At 38.8% G+C, this 24,290-nt stretch overlaps 1 protein-coding gene across 2 annotated transcripts in view; it reads left to right on the top strand.

Annotated features, from left to right (window-relative positions):
- The first annotated feature begins 4,842 nt into the window (after window positions 1-4,842).
- Window positions 4,843-24,290, top strand: part of TMPRSS15 (transmembrane serine protease 15) — a 780,444-nt gene continuing 760,996 nt past the window's right edge. The window contains exons 1-3 of one of the 2 annotated variants that reach the window (XM_073668264.1): window positions 4,843-5,260; window positions 18,958-19,085; window positions 19,678-19,745. In XM_073668264.1, the coding sequence (XP_073524365.1) occupies window positions 5,098-5,260; window positions 18,958-19,085; window positions 19,678-19,745 (359 nt within the window). In that variant the 5' untranslated portion in view covers window positions 4,843-5,097. The remainder of the gene's footprint in view (window positions 5,261-18,957; window positions 19,086-19,677; window positions 19,746-24,290) is intronic. The other variant, XM_073668263.1, reaches the window with a different exon arrangement.

The raw sequence follows: 24,290 nt of genomic DNA, 5'->3' as shown, positions 1-24,290 counted from the left end.
ATGTTTTAATTTTCTTGTATATTGTTGCTCTATATACGGATCTACTACTGTAGTTGTGGTACATTTGGTAAATTAGGCACTATAATTTTCTTTGCTAAATTTGAAGTAATCTTAATAAAAAACTTGTATCTATACAAAAAGCAAACATTCATTTGTCATATAAAAAGAACCACTTCATAACATATTATACATTGTTATTAACTGTATTATTATCATATCATATTAAAATTTCCAAGAATAAAAGTAATTGTCAAAATAAATACAAAAATATATTTTGTGAATAAATTAAAAATGAAAAATAAAACATGATAAAAACAAAGGCAAACTCTCAGCTGGAAACACACTTCACTTGATAAATGGTATATTTTGTTCTTTTCTGTGTACTGTGCACAGTTCCATTTGTAACTATACATCACAGGGAGTAGATTTCTTGCCAATATGACTATTTATTTAGTGTTAAGTGTGACTCTTTCAAGAAGCCTAATTTATAGTTTTGCTTCAAATATATCTACACACTTTGTACATCACAGTGTGTCGTAAGCTCCCTTGCTGAATTGTTATCAAAAACAGGGATTTCTGGTTCTTTCTTACACTTTTAAGGCTACCAATTAAAGTCAACAATGAAAATATACTGTATAAAAGTTAGACTTTCCAAATTCATTCAAGTACATGTAACTTGTTTACTTTCAAGAGACATCAGGAAGAAAAACAGGCCACTACTTTAATCTTCCCCAATATACAGCCTCTATTGCTCACAGGAAAGGATAAAAGATTTTTTTTTCATCTTATCACCTTTCTAAACAGTCATATAGCCTGTTACTAAAGATGATCAAATTGATTTTCTGCGAATCAACTTGGAAACCTAGCTCATGAAATTCTCCTGATGAATTACAGCAATTTGCGATTCAATTTGCAAGAGTTGCAAAAATGGAAAAATGTCTGATGCCCTAATTGTTGAAGATTGCCGCAGTTAATGCATGGACTCATGATGCATGCCCATGCTGGCTTTCACTTAATGCTTTGCACCTATCATATCACAGAGGACTATAAAATAACAGGGAAAGCAGAGATCATTTTATGGTTTTACAGCCTAGGAATTGGAGGTTAGAGTGCACAGCTCATTACACATAGAGATAAAAAAAAACAAATTCTGAGTGTAGAGTATTACTACAGTGAAGAACAGCATTGGAAATTGATCTGACAATCTCATACTGTGAATACTAACTCAAAGATTCAAGTGATAGGGAGGTGCAGGACCTGTAAATTCTATGTGACTGTATATTGAATGATCTGTAATATACTGCGGTACCTGAACCTTAAAAGCATTTTTTTAATTATGGACATAGTCCTTACAAAGAGTCCAGTTAAATAACCCTTTTTCCTTATTATGCTACTGAAGAAAACTCCTTCATCAAAGGCTCTTGTGCCAGATAAAATGTGCTTCCTGCATTGTAAGACAAACAAGCTATAAGCTATATATTGTTTTTACCTGCTCTATCTTATTTCTCTGCCTAACGGCTTCTTCCTAGACACCCAGACACATCTCCTGCATTTTCCCAGTGTTGTATAGGTATACTGTAGTGCTTTGGGGAAATGTACTCTCTTAAGGGTACATAAACGTGAAACATCTCCCAAAATAGGAATAATATTTAACCAGCTTGTTGACAAATCATTGCTTTTTCACTTTGAAAACAGCTAGCCTGTTCCTGCACCATAAAAAAGGGATAATTTGTGGGGCAACTTGTTAAAAAGCCTTTAAAATTGTTTAAGAATTTTTCAGAATAGGAAGCCTGTTGCGGATCAAGAGAATGGATTATGTTTTCACTCTTAGTTGTGAAGCCATTGCTTCTTCATAGTCCCATTTATTTTTGTTCCCTAAATAAAGGTATACATTTTGGCTAGCTTGTGAAAAGCTATCTCTTCTTCATTTACCAAAGAACAAATCTCTTTATATTCATCAAACAAGGATAATTCGGTTTGCATCATTTGTGTGTAAACACCAACAAAACAGCCATCTTCCCCCAATAAGGGGATCATTTTCTGTCATCTTCCCCCAATATAGCCAGCAATGACCACAAGATAGGGTGGAGATAAAGGATGTTTCTTTGTGTAATCACTAGAGATAAGCTGATCGTTTTGCAGTGGATCGAGTTCAAGTTGAATGTCCTGAAATTCATGGTTTCACAAGAATTCAAGCATATTGAGATTTGATTGACAGGTGGAAAAAAAATACTTGACCTCTTACATTTCCCACACTGCTAAAGCATCACACAGTGAGTTAATGTCATTTTGCGTGGCTCTGATGGCTTTCCTATAATGGCCTGTAGCTATGACATCTAGCGGATTATCATACCTTGTTCAGTGATGGTAGTACCTGGACCAGTTTGTACGGCAGAGCAGTTTTCCATCTCTAAAGTCACTCGGTAGGTCTTTCTCTCCTTTGGTGTGTAAGATCTTATAGTCAGTATGATCCTCTCTTATTTTCCTATAGAGTGTTAGCTCTTATAGTCAGTGGAGAACTATCTCTCTTCTGTAGTGTGTAAATTATTATAGTGAGTGAGGTCATCTCTCTGTTATATAGTATAAGCTCTTCTGGTAGGCAGGGTTTGCCTTTTCTCTCCTTTCATATCTATTTTTCAAGCAATTGCAAGCTTTGTTGAATGTTGAGATTCTTGTGAATTTATTCAGTGCAAATTGAATTTCTTGAGAAAATTTGGCAAAGTCAGCAAAATCACGTTTCAAAAGATCTACTCATCTTTAGCTATGATCCTTCCTAAGACGCAGTACGTATGCGTAATTTATTTATTTATTTCTAAAGAAGTAAAAAGAGATGTAGTTACTAGTGATGAGCACCCGAGCATGCTCGCCGAGTATCTTCAGCGTGCTTCGGTGTTATGTCACAATCACTCTGTGCTCATGATTTGCGACTGTTTGACAGCTTTAATACATGTGAGGAATGCCTAAGAAACAGGCATTCCTCACATGTATTAAAGCTTTCAAACAGTTGCAAATCATGAGCATGAAGTGAATGAAACATAACACCCGAGCACGCTGAAGATACTCGGAAAACACCAAAGTGTGCACGCTTATCACTACTAGTTACACAAAAAACTTCTCCACCCAAAAAACTTCTCAATGCAACTCTAATATTTGTTGACTGGCATCTATTTTGTTCTGGAAATTGTGATGGTACATGAATGTAGATATATGCACAAGTAGCTAGTCATGAGTGAATCTGAGGAAATTCCAAATCAGCAGTTCGCTAAATTTTTCGTAAGGAAATTTGATTTAGGAGAATCAAAACTTCTTGTAAAGTTCGAGGCAAATTCAGTTTGCCTCAAACAGACTCATTAATGTCTAGACATGGTGTGGATGAACTTTGCCCATCTTTAAAGCACAACTCCAGCATTTTTTTAATTTACCACTGGAGTGGTTTTACTAATCTAAGTTCCCTGCCTGCAGTATTATAGTTACCAGCAACCGTCTTCATCTGTTATCAGAGCCGCTCCATTTGTTTTCTGCAGTTTGTGATTTGCCAGATGCCCAATAACTCCCTACTTAATTCAAGTCTATAAGAGCCAGAATGAGGCAAGAACGAAACAGTCATAGACTTACATTGAAAGCTTGTGACCATTACCTCTGACTTCCGTAAAGTCAGAAGTTGTGATCACAGGCTGGCGGCGTGGGACCAGTGCAGACGCTGGGAACAGATGACGAAAGTGGATGGTGAGTATTAGGGTGGGGGAACTTACATTAGTGGCACTACTCCAGAGCTGAAGTAAACAAAAAATGCACGGTAATGGTGATTTATTTTTATTTCAATATAGAAAGAAAATATGAAAGCGGCACTCACCATTCCTGTAAAATCATCTGTCCTTTATTTCATACATTGGGACTAGTAAGTGGCATGCAGACGGAGCAGTTAAAAACGAGCGGACAACAGCCATTTCGCGCTTGTAACAGCGCTTCGGCTGGGCCATGATTTTACAGAAATGGTGAGTGCTGCTTTCATTTTTTAATTTCTACATTGGATTATATATCTGTACTGATTAGAGCACCGCCTATACCTGTTTTTTTATGGTTACATGTTCATATAACAGGTGGATCTTCAATACTGTCAGCAAGGTGGTGCAGGTATTCTTACAATTTGTGGCTTTATTGTTATTTATTTATTTTTTTAAGAAGGGATTGTGAGTTAAAGGCTTTCTTTGAGTCATAGTTAGCATTAAAGATTTTTGTGCTTTTTTATTTAGCTGTAAAAATTGTGAAGAAAGAAAAGCAGCATGCTTCATTATATGTCATGTTGTAATACTTCCTCTAGGAGCATATCTTCTATGGAAAAACATCATCAATTTTATGGCTTCTATCATTCATAACACTGATCCTAATGGCTCCATTGTGTTACCGTTCTTTATCTTTTGAAAGAAAAAACTGCCCAACTTAATACATCATTTTGACCCCCAAAAGAAGTGGAACCATGACAGAAGTGACCCTAGTGGCAATCTGAGCAGAGGTTTAGTTGACCTATAACTGTAGTAGAATGGGTTCCCTCTACATAGCCTTCCATTTTGTGTAATATTAGGCCTAGTTACAGAACATATAATAATGTCACACAATTCACTCCAAGGACTCTGGAAGCAATAAAACACGAGCTGCTGCAAGAATGAGACCTTTGGCACCACCTTAGCTATTAGGTAGCAGAGCGATTGATTGGGACATTTGATGCTAGGGGTTTGTATCTTTTGCTACTGTATGATGTCAGATGTCAGATAATGCTGTGACATGTTAGGAGTTAATATTTATCTCTCGTTAATAGCCTTAGGTCTCCATTTAAATAGTTTCACAACAAATCTTTTTTTATATACAACCTGCAATTAAGATTTATGACCTTGGTGGCTGTTTGAATGCAGTTTTCTCGCTGTGCTGGACACGCAACGCTTAATGTTTTCAGGACTCCTGTGGTCTGTCTGAGAAGCCATCACCCGAGATTAATGATGTGATTACCTGAAGGGCTCATCTGTATATATATTCCTTCTGTTTTGTGTGGTTGTCATAACCTTTATTAGAAAGCAAGAACATTTATGGTCAAAGTGACACATGATGAAATCTAATGATATATCATTGGTGCCAGTAAAGAAGAGCAGGAGAAGACCCTTTACCAACTTGGAAATATGGCTCATCACACTGCTTGTTATGTTCATCTGCGTTTGTGTCGGCTTAATAGTGTTTGCATGGATTGCAGTTACAGATCTACGCTCAGGTAAAACTAAAAAAAAACTATTTTTTGTTCAAGCATTTTTTCATTTTTTAAGAAGCGTCTCATTTCTGTACACCTGCCCTCCGAATATCTGTACCATAATACTGATGATACACATCTCTTTAATCGTATACAGTATGTTGTACACACATATATACATATATATATCTATATATATATAGATATATATATATATTCATATGTATTTTTGTATTGGTGTGCTGCCTCCACTTATATATATGTATAAATATATATATATATATATATTTTTTTTTTTTACATATATGTGTATATACATATATATATACATACATATACAAGTGGAGGCAGTCCAGAAAGCAAAAAGTTAGAAGTGAAGTACATTTTAATAGCCCACAATCATGACGTTTCAGTCCATATGTGGACCTTTCACATGCAATGTTACAAGTGCATGTGCCACACTTTTAAAGGTGCATTCGTTAGAACAGTGATTACACTCATAAAAATTCATAACACCATAAATATATATAGTGCATGATCATATAGGTGAACATATCACAAGAAAGTACATATAATGATTAGTCAAATAATAGTAGTAAATTTTACTTCCAGCTCATAAAAAGTGCAAAATATCTTTATTGTTTTTAAGTTCATCACATGTGCACAATTATTAAATAGTGAGGCATTTAGAGAATCAATCCACACATGTTTGTGAAGTTTACAAAGTAAAGAAGAGAGACGAAAATACTCAACTACACATGGGCCCACATTTTTTCTTATGTAATAATCATATATGTATAAACGTTGCCTACTGATGTCATCCTGACCTGATAATAGTCCAGGAGCACTACATAGACACTACTTATCTCATCTTGGAGAAGAGGTCTTTCACAGACAGTTTTTGGAAAATGTTTCTTCTCCTGTGTCGGTTGCTGACTGACTGTCATGTAATGCTGCCATTTTCTTTAAAAAGGGAGTCTTCATCAGCTGCCTTATATAATATATTGTGTATCATATTATACATTTTTACATGGAATTACATTTCTCGGTCCTCTATTTCTCAAATGTGTCCAACAGGTCTTGATTTGAGGACTTACTTGTGACAGTTTCTGAGGCCATGAAACTAATTTAATCACCTATGCAATACTAAGGAAATGCTGAAAACATGACCAGTTGGAGGGGACTTGAGGACACATGGAGAGAAACCCATATTCAGATAAATGATGCTTAATCCAACATGCTAGATTTAGCTATTAAGAGTAAATTGATTCAAAGCAAATCAAATTTGCTCTGAATTTCCCCTAAAATTTGAATTTGCTTTGAGTCCTAACTTTTTCCAGTTCATTTTCTTGAAATCCAGAAAGCTTGAAGTCGGCTAGCCACCGTTTTTTGTTTCACTTAGGGCCAGAAAGGAGTTAAAAATAAACTCACCTCACCCTAGCCCCTACATGTCCCTCTGGGCAAGTCCCCACTGAATCCACTACACAGCTAACTCCCACTAGTTTGGTCTTCTGTCTTCACAGGACAACCAGTGATATTTATGGGGATTCTTTTTCCCTTATGGTTTTTTAGATGTAACTCGACAAATGGTATATTGTTAACTCATTTGATGTATTTGCCTATCATGATCTATTGATTCCCTATCTTTTATTCTTGATTCTGCATTTATTATTTTGTAATAGAGATGTTGAGAATTGATTGATGAGACCTGGTCCAGTGGTCACGTCAGTAGCTGCTAGACGAGAGCCCAGCAAACTGACTCCTACCTGAGAGCATCTGCCTGACACGGCATCGTTTTTGTGGCATAACGCACATATGATTTTGTGCCATGACCAGCTAATCAAAAGAAGAGACACGCTTGCTTTGTAATGGAACAAGGCACTCCTGTGTAAATGGTGCTCAAATAGGATCCTAACCTGAATTTACAAGATAATGAAGATAATTTACAGGTGCAATCCACAGTAAATGTATTACATTTCATACATGATACGTCAGTACACTGTGACTCATAAACATTAAAAACATAAGGTACTTTAGTTGGCGTTTTTTGATCAAACGGAACAAATGCCATCCAACCACATCAAGGTGTACCATTTAACATGAATGGTCCCTAAAGAATATATATTCTACCTCACCATGTGCCAAACCAGGCCTCATCTGAATCTAAAATCTTGTATGAGAAACATGGGTGGATAATGGTGCTGAGACCTGGAGGGGGCCACAAGCCCCGATATGTGGTTGGATGGCTTTTATGCTCTTTAATCAAGAAAAGCTATTACCTAAAGTTTTTAATTTTTACTGCAATATTGGAGTTCATGTATTCGTTAATCAGTGTGCTGATGCACCATGTATGTATATGTTTGTATATTGGCCACATAGCATATTTGTGTGCTTGTACATTAACTTAAAGGGAATCTATGACTGTCTGGGACGTATATAACCTATTAATATTGGCATACAGTTGATAGAAATGTTAATCTTGTCCTTCCTGTATGCCTGATATTAATGGTCTGTTGTGAAACCTTAATGGCTGTGAAATCTTATATTATATCTTTATGTTAGGATATGTGCACACAATCCTTTCTGGCAGCTCTTTGAACGCAGTATACTTTATGCTGCGTCCAAAGATCTGCACGCAGGTGAATTTGCATGTGTTCATTGAACCATGTGGATTCCCTGCATCCTATACTTTGCACTGATAGAATTTCTCTTGCGGAGACTGGTGTCTCCACAAGAGAAATTATCATGCTGCGGTCTTTGAAGAAGATCAGCATATCCGTCTGCGCGGGTGATCCGTAGGTGCGCAGAGACGCATAGTGGGCATATCCCATCCACTATGCTCTAACATCCGGCCGCTGCCATTCCTGACCATGTGCACGTACGCTAAATGATTCCTTACAGTCTTGGGCCCGGAAGAAATCCTTGTCTCCTCTCTTCATTATAATAGTTTATTATTCATCTAAGAGACAAAACCTAACATTAAAAAAATGAGTAAATACCCTGTAGGAAGTAAATGAGTAAATTATAAAATTCTAATTTGCAAAATCACGTGGATTTTAAAAAGAAATTCAATTTGATTTATTTGTTGTGAATCTAAGGGATAACATTTCTCCTTGCGGAGAGATACATGTTAAACATGTCACGGTGAGGAGACTTTTAAAGCTGCAATGCTCCTCTGGGAAATATGCAAATTGTCTCTTCAGAGAGGAAGAGGACCAGAACTCTACTGCCACCTACTGAAAGTAGCAATCCTAAAAGTCAATAGTGACCCTTTAACGAGCCTCATCACATGACTTAGGATATAAGCCAAAACCAGAAACTCAATTTGCAGAAACTGTGTTTCGAGTCACTGCACCTCGTCAGTGCAAAGTGTGAGTTCTGGTATGGCTGGTTGAGAGGCGTCAGACCGGTATCTAAGGGGTAACATTTCTCTTTGCGGAGAGCGACATGTTAAGCATGTCATGGTGAGCAGAGTTTTAAAGCCACAATGCTCCTCTGGGAAATATGCAAATTGTCTTTTCAGACAGGAAGAGGACCAGAACTCTAATGCCACCTACAGGAAGCAGCAATCCACTTGGATGGTTGTGGACCCTTGAACCTAAAAAGCAAAAGATGTAAGCAAAATAAAATGAATACATAAAAATATAAAAATGAATACTCACCTCACTGCTCATTTGTCCCACCATCCATGTAGTGACTGGTACTCTGTGCCTCTCCTTTTCCTCTTCTCCAGCCACATGTATTCTGTTTGGCCTTTTCAATTCAGACTAAAGCTTATGGCTCGAATAGGCCACTGGCATCACTGTGTGCCACGCTGTCACTCAGGCAATATTCGTCCTAATATTGTGATATCAACACATGAGACGCAATGGCACATGTGCACTACTGTTAAAGGACTATTCAAGCCAAAAGCCACAGACTGAACTGAAGAAGCCGAAAAAGGATATGACTGACAGGGAAGGAGAAATAAGAGGAGCAAACAACCGAATGGCTGGCTGCAAGGGTGGAGGAATGGGTGAGCAATGAGTATTATTTTTTTTTTAACCACTTGCATGATCATCCACAGTTCAGAAAAATTGCAATCATAGGTCGTCACCTTTTTGAATAATTTGTGTAGAGCGAATTGCAAAAATATCCATGTTCTGGAGAATAAGAATTTTTTGAAAATTTGAAAATAATTAAATTCCACTTGAATAAATTTGTCCATCTGTAATAAAAAGCCATTTTGATTCGGATATAATAAATTTGTTGTGAATCAAATTTTCCAACGAATTTGAGCAAATCTGACTAATTTTAAATTTTGGTAATTCGCTCATCTCCATACAGTAGGACATATTTTCAAAAATTTGCTGTCTAAGTCACTGTTTCTAGCCCCATCCCAATCAAAACAATGTGTGTAATATTTACAAATATTTTTCTGCAGGAAGGGGACACAATTTAAAATGTTTTTAGTTGTCCTTTGCGGTTTAATAAAAAGGATTTTCCCACAATATCAGAAAAAAAAAGAAATAAAAAAAGGAATATAAAAATGACCTAAAAATAAGCCCCATATCGTATGAAAAAAGAGACAAAAATCATATGAATACTTTAATGAGAAAAAAAATTATAATAAATCCACAAATTCCCTGGTCAGGAAGTGGGGGTTAATGGCCCATTTATGAACAGGTTAATGTGAAGAAGTCAAGTGGTCAGCTTGTCTTGCTGGGCCTCTCTGTTCTAAATCCTTTTTTTCTCCTTTTTTTCTCCTTTTTTTGTGCTGTCTTCAAGGAATATTTCACATTGAAGGAACGCATCAGCTTCTTATTGCTGCCTTTACCTTACATCAGTGGTTCGTGCACCATTTTGAATCGTGTGTGTTATGCATTTAGTGTGATTGGGTCAATTTCAAACTTTCAAGTGGTTATCTCATAAACATCATTCATCAGTGTTCCATAGGATAGGTAATAAATTTATGATTAGCATGGTTCTGACTGAATCTCTAGGAATCTCAGATGATCCTGAAAACATGGGTCTCAAAATCTTAAATGAATAGAGCAGCAGTGGTTCTCTGTGAATACAACTCTAATGACTTCTAGCGGTCTGTGAAACAGAATGGCACGTATTTGTGATAGTGAATGGAATGGCAGTTCCACATGCACATTACTGCTCAATTTAAATGGGGGCATAAGACCCTCATTTTATTGATTGGTGGAGGTCCTAGTGGCTGAACCCACAACTGTGAATAGGTAATAAATCATGTCTTGTGTACCTGTATGGAGTGGGAAATTAGCCTAAACCATACACAGTGGGTGCTAGCTGGCTAGCTGCATTATTCATCTGGAAACTGTGTCAACAGCATTGAAGGGAGTGATATTCATGATATGTGGCTAAGCTGGCCCACTCATTTCCCCTACTCATTTATTCAAATGAATGAGCAACCATGTAATGCATGGGTGTGCACAGTCAATCAGAGTTAGAGCTATAAAACCCAAGAGAAAAGCAAAATGAGCAAATACCATGCAGTAAATAGCAATAGTACATAAAAGTAATATAGGATACTTGGTTAACATATTTTTGATTAAACAAAAAGTAAAAGTCATCCCACCACATCAAGGTGACCCCATTTGGAACGGTCATAACTTCTAATATTGAAAACCTTACTATGTGTCTAAAGACATTTGTGTGAATAAGGTCTGAGAAGGACCAAGGATCCAACTAATGGACACCCAGTAGTGGGGAGCTTTATAAACATAATTTCCAGCTCAAAGAAAAGGGAGGCCACGCAGCTATATGGACAGGGTGCAGAGAAAAATAAAAAGCAAAACCAATGAACTGGGATGTAAGTTGGTGTGCATGCAGCATGTAAGTGCTTGCTCACACTGGCCACTAAACAGGCAAAACTTTGGTCCTTCGCAGCCCTTATTCACACAAACATCATTAGACACATGGAAAGGTTTTTAATAGTAGAGGTTAGAACCAACCTGAATAGGGTCACCGTGACACTGTGGGGTGACTTTTACATTTTATTTAATCAAAAATATGTTAACCAAGTGCCCTATATTACTTTCATGCACTGTTGCTATTAATGTATTTACTGCAGGGTATTTGCTCATTTTGTTTTTCTCTCGGGTTTTGTCTGTTTAGGGGCCAGAGCGAACATGCACTTCATGCACACCAACTTACATCACAGCTTATTGCTTTTGCTTTCAGAGTTAGAGCTATGTTTGCATTGCTTTCTTTTTCTAACTTATGTAAGGGAATGAAAAATGGCTACTTTCTCCTACAAATGCACCATTCTTGTTCAATGACTGTATCTGATATTAAAGCTCAGAGAAATGGAGCTAAGCTTCACAACAGTAAATATAGTGATTAAATAAAAGATATTGGAACAAAGCAGCCAAAATTTGCGCTCTCGTATAATCTTTTCACCCAACCTTCTTGTGAATTTTATTATGTTCTTGAAGTTAGTACAACTCTGTGCTTTATACATACGTAACCGGGCTTAATTGTCCATACCCTCGTAAAGGAGCATTGCAGAATGTTTGGGATGGAATTCTATCTTCTTTGGAAGCTCTACAATCATTTATCTGGAAGATCTAATGGTTACTTTCTCATTGTCCAAAAACTAATATCCTCCAGTTAAAGCTGTTATGAAGGGTACTCCTCAATGTATAACTCTTACAAACTGTCTTTGGCAGCAGACTTAAATAAACCAGTTCAAGGATTCAGTGACACCATTTGTCTGTTTCTTGTACAAGCTCCGCTAATGAACACTATTGGAAACCATCATGAAAGAGGTTTTCTGTAATATATGACAGTGTCATGTTTTCAGGTGTCAAATAGAATATAAATACATGTTCTGCACTTTTTTCTAGATTTCTTTCTTTTATGTGGTTGAAGTAAAGCTTCAATTTCAACTATATATTGGCGACTCATTGAAACATTTGGAAAGATATTAATGTGGTTTTAACGTTAAATGGTTTTCTACCTTTCAGGACAATGTTTTTTCTTGGAAATAATCTGTCACCAGGTTTTTGCTACCTCATCTGAGTGCAGCATAATATAAGAAAAGAGACCCTGATTCCAGCGATGTATCACTTAGTTTACTGGGTACAGCAGTTGTAACATAATCAGAGTTTTTAGATGTAGCAGAGCAGAGAAAGCTGCCCCCCTACACCACAGTTTTCTAAACGCATGTACATTAATTGGGGCTAAAAATCAATTTTGCACTGTTTGCTCTCTGTAAGCTCTGTGTTGCGTTGCTTATTGTTGACTGCACAGGTTTTTTTTTTTACAATGTGCCTTAGCACTAACTGGCAATCTCTGCCGGCACAGAGCAGTCACCAACCGATCCTATCAGTGATTCAGAGACTTCTGCTTACATCAAGTCGACAGAGCAGTTGCTTCTCTTCCACTCTGCTCTGTTGACAGAATGTGACTGGTGGAAGCCGACTGTCAGTCAGCATCATCCCAGCAGTCACTCCCTGTCAACAGAGCAGCCTGGAAGAAGAGCTTCTCTGTTGACATAGAGCAACTGAATTGCCAACACGAGCAGTCAGTGACAGCTCTGAGCCAGCGCCGGGTACAACAGACAGGTAGTTGTCTCAGTTAGCATCTATCTGCCTGTTAGTTTTTAGGCCCATAGTAAAAAAAAAAAATTCTATCATAACCTGTTCATCAGTCCGCTAAAACAGTCTTTTTTCTTTGTCCTTTTTAGAGCTCCTCTGAGCTGATTCATGACCAGAGAAAAGTTGAATATACAAGGAAACAAAAAAGCCTGTAGAAAGCAAACGTTGAAAATTTTAAAAGTAACCAAACTGTAAATAAGAGTTTTAGCTTCAAATACATGCATTTAAGTAAAAATAAATATCCGCAATGGTGGACAACACCATAAAGACTATTATAAACATTAGATGAAAGTTAGCCAAACCCACTAAAATTGGTTGTACCTGCCAATTATATGATGTGCCTGGCGACCGCCCAACATTCCGACGACAGTTAAGGTTTGGGAAGAGAAGGGTCAGGAGCTGGAATTTCAAAGCCCAATCCATGGGTGGGGAAGATAACCCACTGGAAGACATATTTGACAGCATCTTTCTCTATTAAAAATACATGAATGCTTTGCAAAGCCCGGCTCTCTTATGTGTGGGAAAATTGGGAGAGATAGCAGTCTGATGAATGAACATTCGGCTGGCAGCTCTCTCATGTGTATGTCATTTAATTATAGGAAATATTTTTCATGTGTATAGTTTGCATAATTTGTTTGATAATTCAAACAATGTAAAATGGAACTTTACTGTGATGGGTGTGACAGACAGTCGCCCAGCAGTGGTTTGCAGGAGATCTCCACGTTTGGCAATGCAGACAGCTTCCTAGATAGGAGGCTGTATTTAGGACCCAGCAACTACCTTCCTTTAGTCTGGGTGTATATATACCTGGTGTGTCTAGGTGGGCATCGACGGTATACTCATTTCTACTTGGAACTTGGCTGAAGCAGCATCATGTCCTGTCTGGAGTCTTAAGGCCGTGTGCCCTGTTGGAGTTTCTTCTAAAGCTAAGTTGTTATTCCCTTGTGTTGTCTTCCCCTTTTGTTAGAGTGCTAGTGGAGGTTGACTAGTGCTCTTCTCCTTCCATCCCCAGATATAGCCTTAAGCCAGGGATAATAGGGCAAGGCACCTGATTGGTGACAGCTGCGGAGGCTGTATATGGACGTTAGGGGGAGACAGGGTGATGCTAGTCCAGATAAGGAGGCCACCTCTTCCCCCTTTCCCTAGTGTCTGGGCTCCCTTTCCCTTTCCCCTCTGTGTTGCACTCACACCTGGCGTGACTTTCTGTGATGCACTCACACCTGGCATGACATGTACGTTCAAAAACTTTGCATAAATCAATAGTAAATGTAAATAGTAGAATCTTTTTAGTACAGCTTCCTTCTCCACTAATCAGACACTTTTCCCCTTGTGTAATAATGAAGAGTGAAGCAAGGATTGAAGCAGCACTCACGGTTCCATAAAATAGTCCTTCATTCCATGTCAAGGGAAATAATGTGGTATGCAGGGGGAATTAATTTGTTGTCCACCCTGAAAAAACATTTCAAATCCATCTTGCCCAGACAAGATGGACTGTGGGTGACATGTAACACAGCCCATTATCCTTTATGGAAGGGGAGGGGGAAGGAGTGGGAGCAGGGAGAGGAAACAGGCAGAGGGAGACAAAAACATTGTGCAGAGATCTCTAACAAATATTATACCTTATACCAGAACTTTATTTTGATGAAGACAGCTCACCTCTTATGTATAATGTCCTCCATGCTGCTGGTGCTCATCTCTGTGTGCTACAAAATGAATGAAGAGCAGAAATCTCTCTATGTGTGCTGTGCTGTGTATAAGAGAGATCTCTGCAGTTAGATTTCGCCCCTCACCTCCCAGTGGATTGCAAATTAGAGTATGCAGAGGGAAAAACTGGTGAAAATGCAGTACACAAGTCATATAATAGCAAGAAATAATGACATATACATACAGGACAGCATATTCTCTTTAAAGCCATATGTTTTTGCAAGTTGCCTAAAAGGAAGTTGTTGGAAATTCCTAAGATATCATTAAAAAAAAAATTACATATGATTAATCAATGTATTTTTTTTATTATAATTTCTTCCTATATAAACTATTTACATTTTTAAATATAAAGTTAAAAAAATCTAAAATGTAAGTAAAGCAATGAAATGTGTAATTGTAGCTGTAAATCAATAAAATAAATATTTAACCTGCTCGTTCATATGCATCCATTCATGAGAAGGGATAAAAGGGGCTTGCCATAGTGGTGAAGCAAACTATAGCAGAGAGAAGCTAAAAGCCATGTCTTGAAATAGTATCTATTTTCTTTATTGAAAGCGATATCATACTGAGTTCATGTATGGAATTCATAAGTGTTATTGTAGTAAGCTACTTGTGTTGCATGTGCAACGGGTATTCATGAGTTTCTTACATTCTTTTCTTCCACAATGAAAGATAATAGTAATACAGCATCTTGAAATCTGGTAAGCTTAGTTATGAGCTACATATATCCATCTGAGCAAGTTCAGAGAAGAGCGACCAGAATGGTGACCAGTCTGCAAACCATGTCCTATGAGGAACAGTTACAGGATTTGGGAATGTTTAGCTTGCAAAAAAGAAGACTGAGAGGAGACTTAATAGCTGTCTACAAATATCTCAAGGGCTGTCACTTTGAAGAAGGATCATCTTTATTCTCATTTGCACAAGGAAAGACTAGAAGCAATGGGATGAAACTGAATGGGAGGAAACACAGATTAGATATTAGAAAGAACTTTTTGACAGTGAGGAGATCAATGAGTGGAACAGGCTGCCACGAGAGGTGGTGGGTTCCACTTCAATGGACGTCTTCGAACAGAGGCTGGACAGACATCTGTCTGAGATGATTTAGTGAATATTGCTTTGAGCAGGGGGTTGGACCAGATGACCCAGGAGGTACCTTCCAACTCTACCATTCTATCATTCTATGATGAGTTTGTCTGTCTATCCGTCAACCGTCTGTCCGTCTGTCCGTCTATCTATCTGTCTATTTATCTATCTGCCCACTAGTCACGCCAAAGGCGAAACATCTCTTATGGGATCCTAACCATTTTATCAGATATGCCTTCCCTGGGCCAAAAAGCTTCAAATTTAAAGGGCAGGTAAGAGCCAATGCTATTTAGAAACAGTAAATATTTGGGGGTAGCGACTGCCTCTTTTGTTAGCTGAGCAATCCTCCTTTCAAGCTTTGGCCAACTTCACACAACCGTGTTTTTGGGCAGAGTGCTGTCAGTGAAAAAACAGCACATGGACAGTACTTAGACCATTATTTTTCAATGCAATGCAATACATTGCAATTCTTTAAGATAGGAAACTATATTTAGTACATTTTTAATAACTACTGTTGTCTAAAAATGGATTGCACACAGATGACAAAGAAAAAAAATAATCTGAGTTTTCTGGATAAACGTTGCATTTTTTATGTGTGTGTGAACTTGGCTCAAAGTGTAACCATCATTTTAATATTTATTTCATAAATCAATAGTACACATGAAAATATGAAACTTAGTACTACATGTTATCAGAGGAATATGCTTCTTTCTCATCCTGGACTGATTCTAAAAATTCTCAATTCACAGTTAAAATCTGTATTCAGTGAAGACAGATTTTCCCATTACTGAGATAGGAGGTGGCAGTTGTAGATTCTATGTAGAGGGGAATTTGGAGGAGAATGGAGGTGCTAGAGGCAGTACCTCTCCGTACTCCTCCCTTCTACAAAGAATCTTATTTTGAAAATGAAAGATTAGTCCTGGCTGAGAAAAACACAGATTTCTCTGGTAAGGTATATTACAAAGTTTCTTATTTTTATGTGTACTATTAATTTATTAAATAAAAATGAAAACTATGGGTACGCTTTAGACTAAAGGTGTTTCTAATGAGCTTAGAATCCTACCTGCCCTTTAAATTTGTAGCCATTTAGCCAGTATGAAGCATGTTTTGGAGACTTCCCACTCCCGACTCCAAGATTTCTCGCGTGCTGCTCCAATTATTTGGAATGACTACCCAGGACAGTTCGATTAATTCCCAATACCCACAGTTTCAAGCGGACCCTAAAAACCCATTTCTTTAGACTGGCGTATCGCCTAAACACACTATCTGTCCATCCCAGTTTTCCCCCATATTAAAATCTTCATCAATTTCAGGTTCATACCATCCATGTACTTAATAGCCTCGGTCAGGACTGTACACATACTGGCTGGTGACCAGTCCATGTATTATTATTTATCCTATTTAGTATATCAAGGCTGCATTATACAATATATGTACACTTTACCTTTTGTGTCTCCCCCATTTCCTCATAGACTGTAAGCTTGCGAGCAGGGGCCTCACTCCTTTTGATTTGAGATATGCTTATTCTGTATTGTCTGTATAAGCCCCCCCTAAAATTATAAAGTGCTGTGGAATATGTTGGCGCTATAAAAATAAAAAAATATTAATATATTATTATTATGTCCAATAGAAATGGTTAGGATCCTAACAAAGAATGGTCACAGACCGTGTGTTCGCTGGTGAACACATGCAAATTGGCCCATTTTTGCGCTAAGTACTGATGCGCCCCCTGGGCCGTGGGGTACTCGGTGCCGGGCCGGTCGATGCTGGGAGATGTCACAGTGGCGGTGACCTGGTCTGTGACCCAGGGCGGTCAGTAAAAAGGGGATATTTGCAGGGGATTTATAGTTTTTATATACAGTTCGTGACACCACTTGTGGTATGCGGCTAAAGGGAGCCGCCGCTGCGGAGAAGGTCCTCTGGAGTTGTTTTAGCTCTCCACAGATAGAGCTTAGCTCCAGGGCAGTGTAGACGTTGCTGTTATGGTGTAGTGCAGAGGATGGCGCAGTTAATAATCAGTCCACAACTTAATGGCGGTTTCCTCTTATCTTTACTTGCGGTGGTTTGGCAGACCGTGGCACGGGTACTAGCTGGTAGTAGAGGTCTGGGCGCCTGGAAGCTAGTTGGGGGATCCACCTAGCCAGGTGAAGTTGTAGATCTTCCCTTTTGCGCTACCTCTTTGGCCCTGTTGCGTATAGTTATGCTGAGGCCCTCGTCGCTGAGTAAAACGTCTTTGTGCTCACCCGTATGGCAGGCAGCTCGGCCCTTCCTGGAGTGTCGATCCCACATTGGGGTGCTGGACCCTATTGTGCTGCTGAGCCAACGGGTGTCTGATGGGGCCAGGAGACCTGCAGTCTCTTGCCCTCCGGTTTCTGCTGCTGGGCCTTCGGTGCCCACAACCTCGGACTCCGGTGTCCGGTTCTTCTGCGCATTTTTCTGGGGTGAACTGCCGTACAGCTCCACTCCCTAGGTCCTTCCTCGTCGACGTCCTGACTTTAACTCCTGTCTGTTCTCCTCACACTAACTAACCCCGCCTCCAGATCCCAGTTGCTAAGGGGAGGAGCTCCCCTTGCTGGTCTGGAGCCAGGAAAGTGTTGCATACTAGCAAAACCTGATTAGGGGACCCCTCCTTGCTTCCAGGCATGGCATCACCCCCTTGTGAGGGAGGCAATGCCACTGTGGCAACTGGACTCCTGGGGTGCCACAGTACCTTCATTTTTTCTGCAGTAATGCAGTTTACATTTCAAATACATGTTTGCATTCCTCCTAGTATAACCAGTGGCACCTGAATATGTTTGGTTTGTGTCTATTCTATCCATTCATCCATCCATCAATCTCTCAATCCATCCTTCCATCCATCCTTCCTTCCATCAATCCATCTATCCATTCATCCATCCATCCATTCAGCTATCCATCAATCAATCCATCCTTCCATCTATCTATCTATCATCTATCTATCTATCCTTCTATTCATCCATCCTTCTATCAATCCATCCAGCTATCCATTAATCCATCCATTCATCCAGCTATTCATCAATCCATTAATCCATCCATCCATCAACCCATCCATTCTTCCATCCATCAATCCATCCATCCATCCTTCTATCCATCCTTCCATCCATCCATCCATGCATCAATCCATCCATCCATCCATCAATCCATCCATCCTTCCATCCATGCTTCCATCCATCCATCAATCCATCTATCCATCCATCAATCCATCCATCCATGTGTCTATTTATCTACATTAGTTTAAATAAAGTTATACTGTTTCAATGTATGGATATGTTGCACTTTAAAATTACTAATTTTTATTTTCTTTCCTAGTTGCCTCCGAGAACAAAAGTACAACATGGGGAACCTTTAAGATAGTGTCAGGAGTTACATACACATCCAGTTTGCAAGACCAGAACTCAACTGATTTTAAAATTCTTGCATATGATGTCCAAAAAATGGTAACTAACCTTCTTTACCTTTAAAAAAAACAAGATATGTTTTATTTTTACTGCATTTATATATTTTTATTTATATCATACAATAGCAATTTCCTCCAAGAATCAGACATACCGTACCTACCAAAATGAAAACTGACACAAATACAGAGTACTCTTGTAATGTGAAGATGTTGTTTATCTATACAACTTGTGCCACTTTCTGGTATGAATTATAGTAAATCTGGTGATTGGTCTGACCCCTTCAACTATGTCTCATACATTTTTTGAAAATGTGACCTGAGCAAAAAGTTGCAAAATTTTGTGTAACTCCAGGAAATTGCCCCTCTTACATTTTTATCCTCCATCCTTCAGTCAGATCAAAGTGCATTGTATCTAAAGTATGCTGAAGACCATAGAGCAGCAAATATTTAAACGATAAATGCTTATTATCGAGTTTTTACATTTAGATGATGACTTTTAAATAATACACTAGTAAATTTAAATAACTGAATAGAAGGTCAGGAGAAATTTATCTTTGGGTCAAGTTTCCTAGTAATTATATTGTATTTGTTGTGTAAATAATCTGCATTTACACTTTTTTTTTATCAAACAGATAAATGAAATTTTTCAAGCCAGTCAGCTGAACTTGGAATACGGAACATCTGAAATTTTAGAATTCAGGTAAGAACAGAGGTTTGACAGAGGATGTACAGAACTTATATATTCAACTATTCCTGTAAATTGTTTATAAAGTTAAAAATATAATGATATTAAACCTAACTCAAATGTAGCAAACGCAATACTAAAGAGGTATCTCATCTTATTAGATGGGTAAAATTCCAACAGTGCTTGAAAATACAAACAATTTACATTATAATTTAAAAATCATCTCTGTTCTCAAAAACGGATACATTTTTAATTGTATCATGGAATGCTCATGGCTAGGATCACCCGGCTACCTCAGAAGTAGCCATTTTCCTGTTTGCTATACAGCGTGCAAATGCTGCTCAGTTTCAGTGACTCTGTAGTACTTTGATATTGCAGAAGCAAAGATGCAGCCTTAGTGAGTGGACAGTCCAGTCAATCTTAATAAGCACAATACTCTCGGGCAAGTAGGAAGTCAGGAGGCCAGTGATAAGTGTGCTCCAGATGATAGGGACTTAAGACAACCCCTTCAATGCTGAAAAATTATATACAGTAAAGACACTGTATATACAAAAATGAAAGCATTGTTTATGGGTAACTGTAATGATTCCACCCCTCAGTGCTGAGCTGTCTGTGCAGTGATTGACAGCTCAGTTGTCCAGTCTGGTGCAAGGGCGTGCTGAGCTGTCTGTGCAATGATTGACATCTTAGTTACCCAGGCTGGTGCAGGGACGTACTGAGCTGTCTGTGTTTTTATTGACAGCTTGGAAATCCAATCTGAGACTGGGAAGTGCTGAGCTATAGTCAGGAGCTCCTGGTTCCCTTGATTGTCCAGATATTTAGCTGAGCTGGCAGTCCAAGATTGCTGTCAGCCGTAGCTTCAGCTAACTTTGGTTGGTTTACTCTGTGCCTTGTATTTTGCTTGTTGATGTATCCTTGCCTGACCTTGAACCTCATTCTTACCATCCATTTGTTTGACCACTTTGCTCTTATCCGCTATCCTCCTGGTATTTTGACTTCGGACCGTTACCTGTCTACAACTTTGCCTCTTCCTTCTGTTTGCAACATACTCTCCTGGCTATTGAACTGGGACTCCTCGACTATCCCTATTCAGTTTGCCTGTGAGGCTGTTTGCACACTATGCGTTTTTCAAGCGTTTTTGCCGGCAATTTCCACAGTGAAAATGCTTAAAAAATGCTTGGTAATACGTGCCCCATGATCCCCAATGATAATCCGCATGTGCTGTGCACATGTTGTGATAATTTCCGCTGCGAATTATCATTGCGGAAAAATCTACAGCATGTTCGTTATTTTTAGGGAAACGCGGCTTAATTGCCGCCATTGACTTGCATTGAATCGCTCAATATCCGCATGACTGCATGTGCACATGCAGATATTAAGCAATTCAATGTGCGGATGATACCTGGGTCTGGAGAAGAGGAGACTCTCATCCAGACCCGGGTACCATAGTACCTGTTAAAAAAAATAATTTAAAATAAAAAATATACATTATACTCACCTTCTGATGACCCCCGGTCTCCAGTATGGTGCATCCTGACTCCCCGGCGGCTCGTGATGGTGTAAAAGGACCTTCCATGACATCATTTAGTTATGTGACAGGTCACATGACTGCTGTTGTTGGCGGTCGCGTGACCTGTCACATGACTAAATAACGTCATGGAAGGTCCTTTTGCACCACCGCGAGCCGCCCAAGACACCGGACGCACCGGAGAGATGACCAGGGGCCATGAGAAGGTGAGTATAATGGTTTTTTTTTTCATTTTTTACCATTTTTATTCTTTTTTTAAATATTAACTTTGTCACACTATATAAATCCATGCCGTTAGCGTGGATTTATATAGTGTGACCAAGTTGTCAAGCACTTTTCCAAGTGATGCTAAAATTGCTTGGAAAAGCGCTTGATAACCCGCATGCAGAAATGCATGCAAAAATGCTTGACAAACGCTTCTACCTGGCGGGAAAACGCATGTAAAATCCGCATGCGTTTTTCCTGCCAGACAGATGCAGGAAAAATCCGGAGCATTTCTGCTTCGTGGGCACTAGGCCTGATAAGTGACTCAGCATCACAGTAACTACTTCACTTAAGAAGTACAAGATCCATATTTTGCTCCAAAACTGCATAGAATATCATCAATAAAATTCATGCAGTTTAGGACTTAAGACATAGTCAATATCCCTTACCATTGAAAAGAGTTTAGTGAGGCATAAATTCTGATAAAAAAAAAAAAATAAAGGGAATCTGTCAGCAAGTTTTTGCTATTAAATTTGAGAGAAACACAAAATAGGGAAAGAGAGCCTGTTTTCAGGGAAGTTTCACTTACCTGACTGTGTGTTCTAGTTTCAATACAATCAGAGATTTATCAGAGGAAAATTATCATTGCAAGACTAGGTGTCATGTGTAACCTCACCCCTATCATTGATTTGTAGCTTGCTGACGATGTACACTGTACACAGGAAACTGCCAATCAATGATGTGGGTGGGGTTATACACAGATCAGCATTATGACCATTACTTCATCTACAACATAGAAAAAAGGAATTCTATCAAAATTAAACTAAGCAGTCCAGTAAGTGATACATCCCAGGAATCAGGTTCTTTACCCCTTTATCATGCTGCACTAAAATTACATAGAAAAACCTGCTGACATATTCAATATAATAAATGTGGTGCACAGGATGTATACCAGCTTTTTTGGCAATATTTTGTACATGTGAAATTGGTGTTGGTGGGCCCCCCTCCCACACGGGCCCTGTCATAGTTGCACCCCCTGCGACTGTGATTATTACTCCATTGCTTGCTTCTTTTTGTATGCACTTAGATGTTTGTTCCCTTTGTTTACACTTTTTCCATGAATCTTGAGCAATCCCCCATTCCCCTGTTTTGTAACAATTTAGTTATCCGTGAGAGGAGAGTCCTATACAGCTTTCTTCACCGAGTAGCAAAGCAATAGGATCAAATATGTCCGTGCACTTCTCCCATAGTAGCTACAGTAGTGGCCAAAAGTATTGGCACCCCTGCATTTCTGTCAGATAATACTGAGTTTCTTCCTGAAAATGATTGCAATCACAAATTCTTTGGTATTAGTATCTTCATTTAATTTGTCTTCAATGAAAAAACACAAAAAGAATTGCCCTAAAGCCAAATTGGAAATAATTCCACACCAAAACTAAAAAAGGGGGTGGACAAAAGTATTGGCACTGTTTGAAAAATCATGTGATGCTTCTCTAATTCGTGTAATTAACAGCACCTGTAACTTACTTGTGGCACCTAACAGGTGTTGGCAATAACTAAATCACACTTGCAGCCAGTTAACATGGATTAAAGTTGACTCAACCTCTGTCCTGTGTCCTTGTGTGTTCCACATTGAGCATGGAGAAAAGAAAGAAGACCAAAGAACTGTCTGAGGACTTGAGAAACCAAATTGTGAGGAAGCATGAGCAATCTCAAGGCTACTATTCCATCTCCAAAGACCTGAATGTTCCTGTGTCTTCCGTGCGCAGTGTCATCAAGAAGTTTAAAGCCCATGGCACTGTGGCTAACCTCCCTAGATGTGGATGGAAAAGAAAAATTGACGAGAGATTTCAACGCAAGATTGTGCGGATGGTGGATAAAGAACCTTGACTAACAACCAAACAAGTTCAAGCTGCCCTGCAGTCTGAGGGTACAACAGTGTCAACCTGTACTATCCATTGGCGTCTGAATGAAAAGGGACTGTATGGTAGGATACCCAGGAAGACCCCACTTCTTACCCCGAGACAAAAAAAAAGCCAGGCTGGAATTTGCCAAAACTTACCTGAGAAAGAGTAAAACATTTTGGAAGAATGTTCTCTGGTCAGTTGAGACAAAAGTAGAGCTTTTTGGGAAACAGCATCAACATAGAGTGTACAGGAAAAAAAAGAGGCAATCAAAGAAAGAACACGGTCCCTACAGTCAAACATGGCGGAGGTTCCCTGATGTTTTGGGGTTGCTTTGCTGCCTCTGGCACTGGACTGCTTGACAGTGTGCATGGCATTATGAAGTCTGAAGACTACCAACAAATTTTGCAGCATAATGTAGGGCCCAGTGTGAGAAAGCTGGGTCTCCCTCCAAGGTCATGGGTCTTACAGCAGGACAATGACCGAAAACACACTTCCAAAAGCACTATAAAATGGTTTGAGAGAACGCACTGGAGACTTCTAAGGTGGCCAGCAATAAGTCCAGACCTGAATCCCATAGAACACCTGTGGAGAGATCTCAAAATGGCAGTTTGGAGAAGGCACCCTTCAAATATCAGGGACCTGGAGCAGTTTGCCAAAGAAGAATGGTCTACAATTCCAGCAGAGCATTGTAAGAAACTCATTGATGGTTACCGGAAGCGGTTGTTCGCAGTTATTTTGGCTAAAGGTTGTGCAACCAAGTATTAGGCTGAGGGTGCCAATACTTTTGTATGGCCCATTTTTGGAGTTTTGTGTGAAATGATCAATGATTTGATTTTGGCTTCATTCTCTTTTGTGTTTTTTCCTTGCAAGCAAATTAAATGAAGATAATAATACCAAAGAATTTGTGATTGCAATCATTTT

Source organism: Phyllobates terribilis, unplaced genomic scaffold (genome assembly GCF_046119375.1).
Source record: "Phyllobates terribilis strain yellow unplaced genomic scaffold, ASM4611937v1 Scaffold_2__4_contigs__length_985480577, whole genome shotgun sequence".
In the NCBI taxonomy this organism is placed as follows: Eukaryota; Metazoa; Chordata; class Amphibia; order Anura; family Dendrobatidae; genus Phyllobates; species Phyllobates terribilis.
Note: the sequence above shows the minus strand (reverse complement) of the source record. Positions and strands in the feature narration are given on the sequence as shown.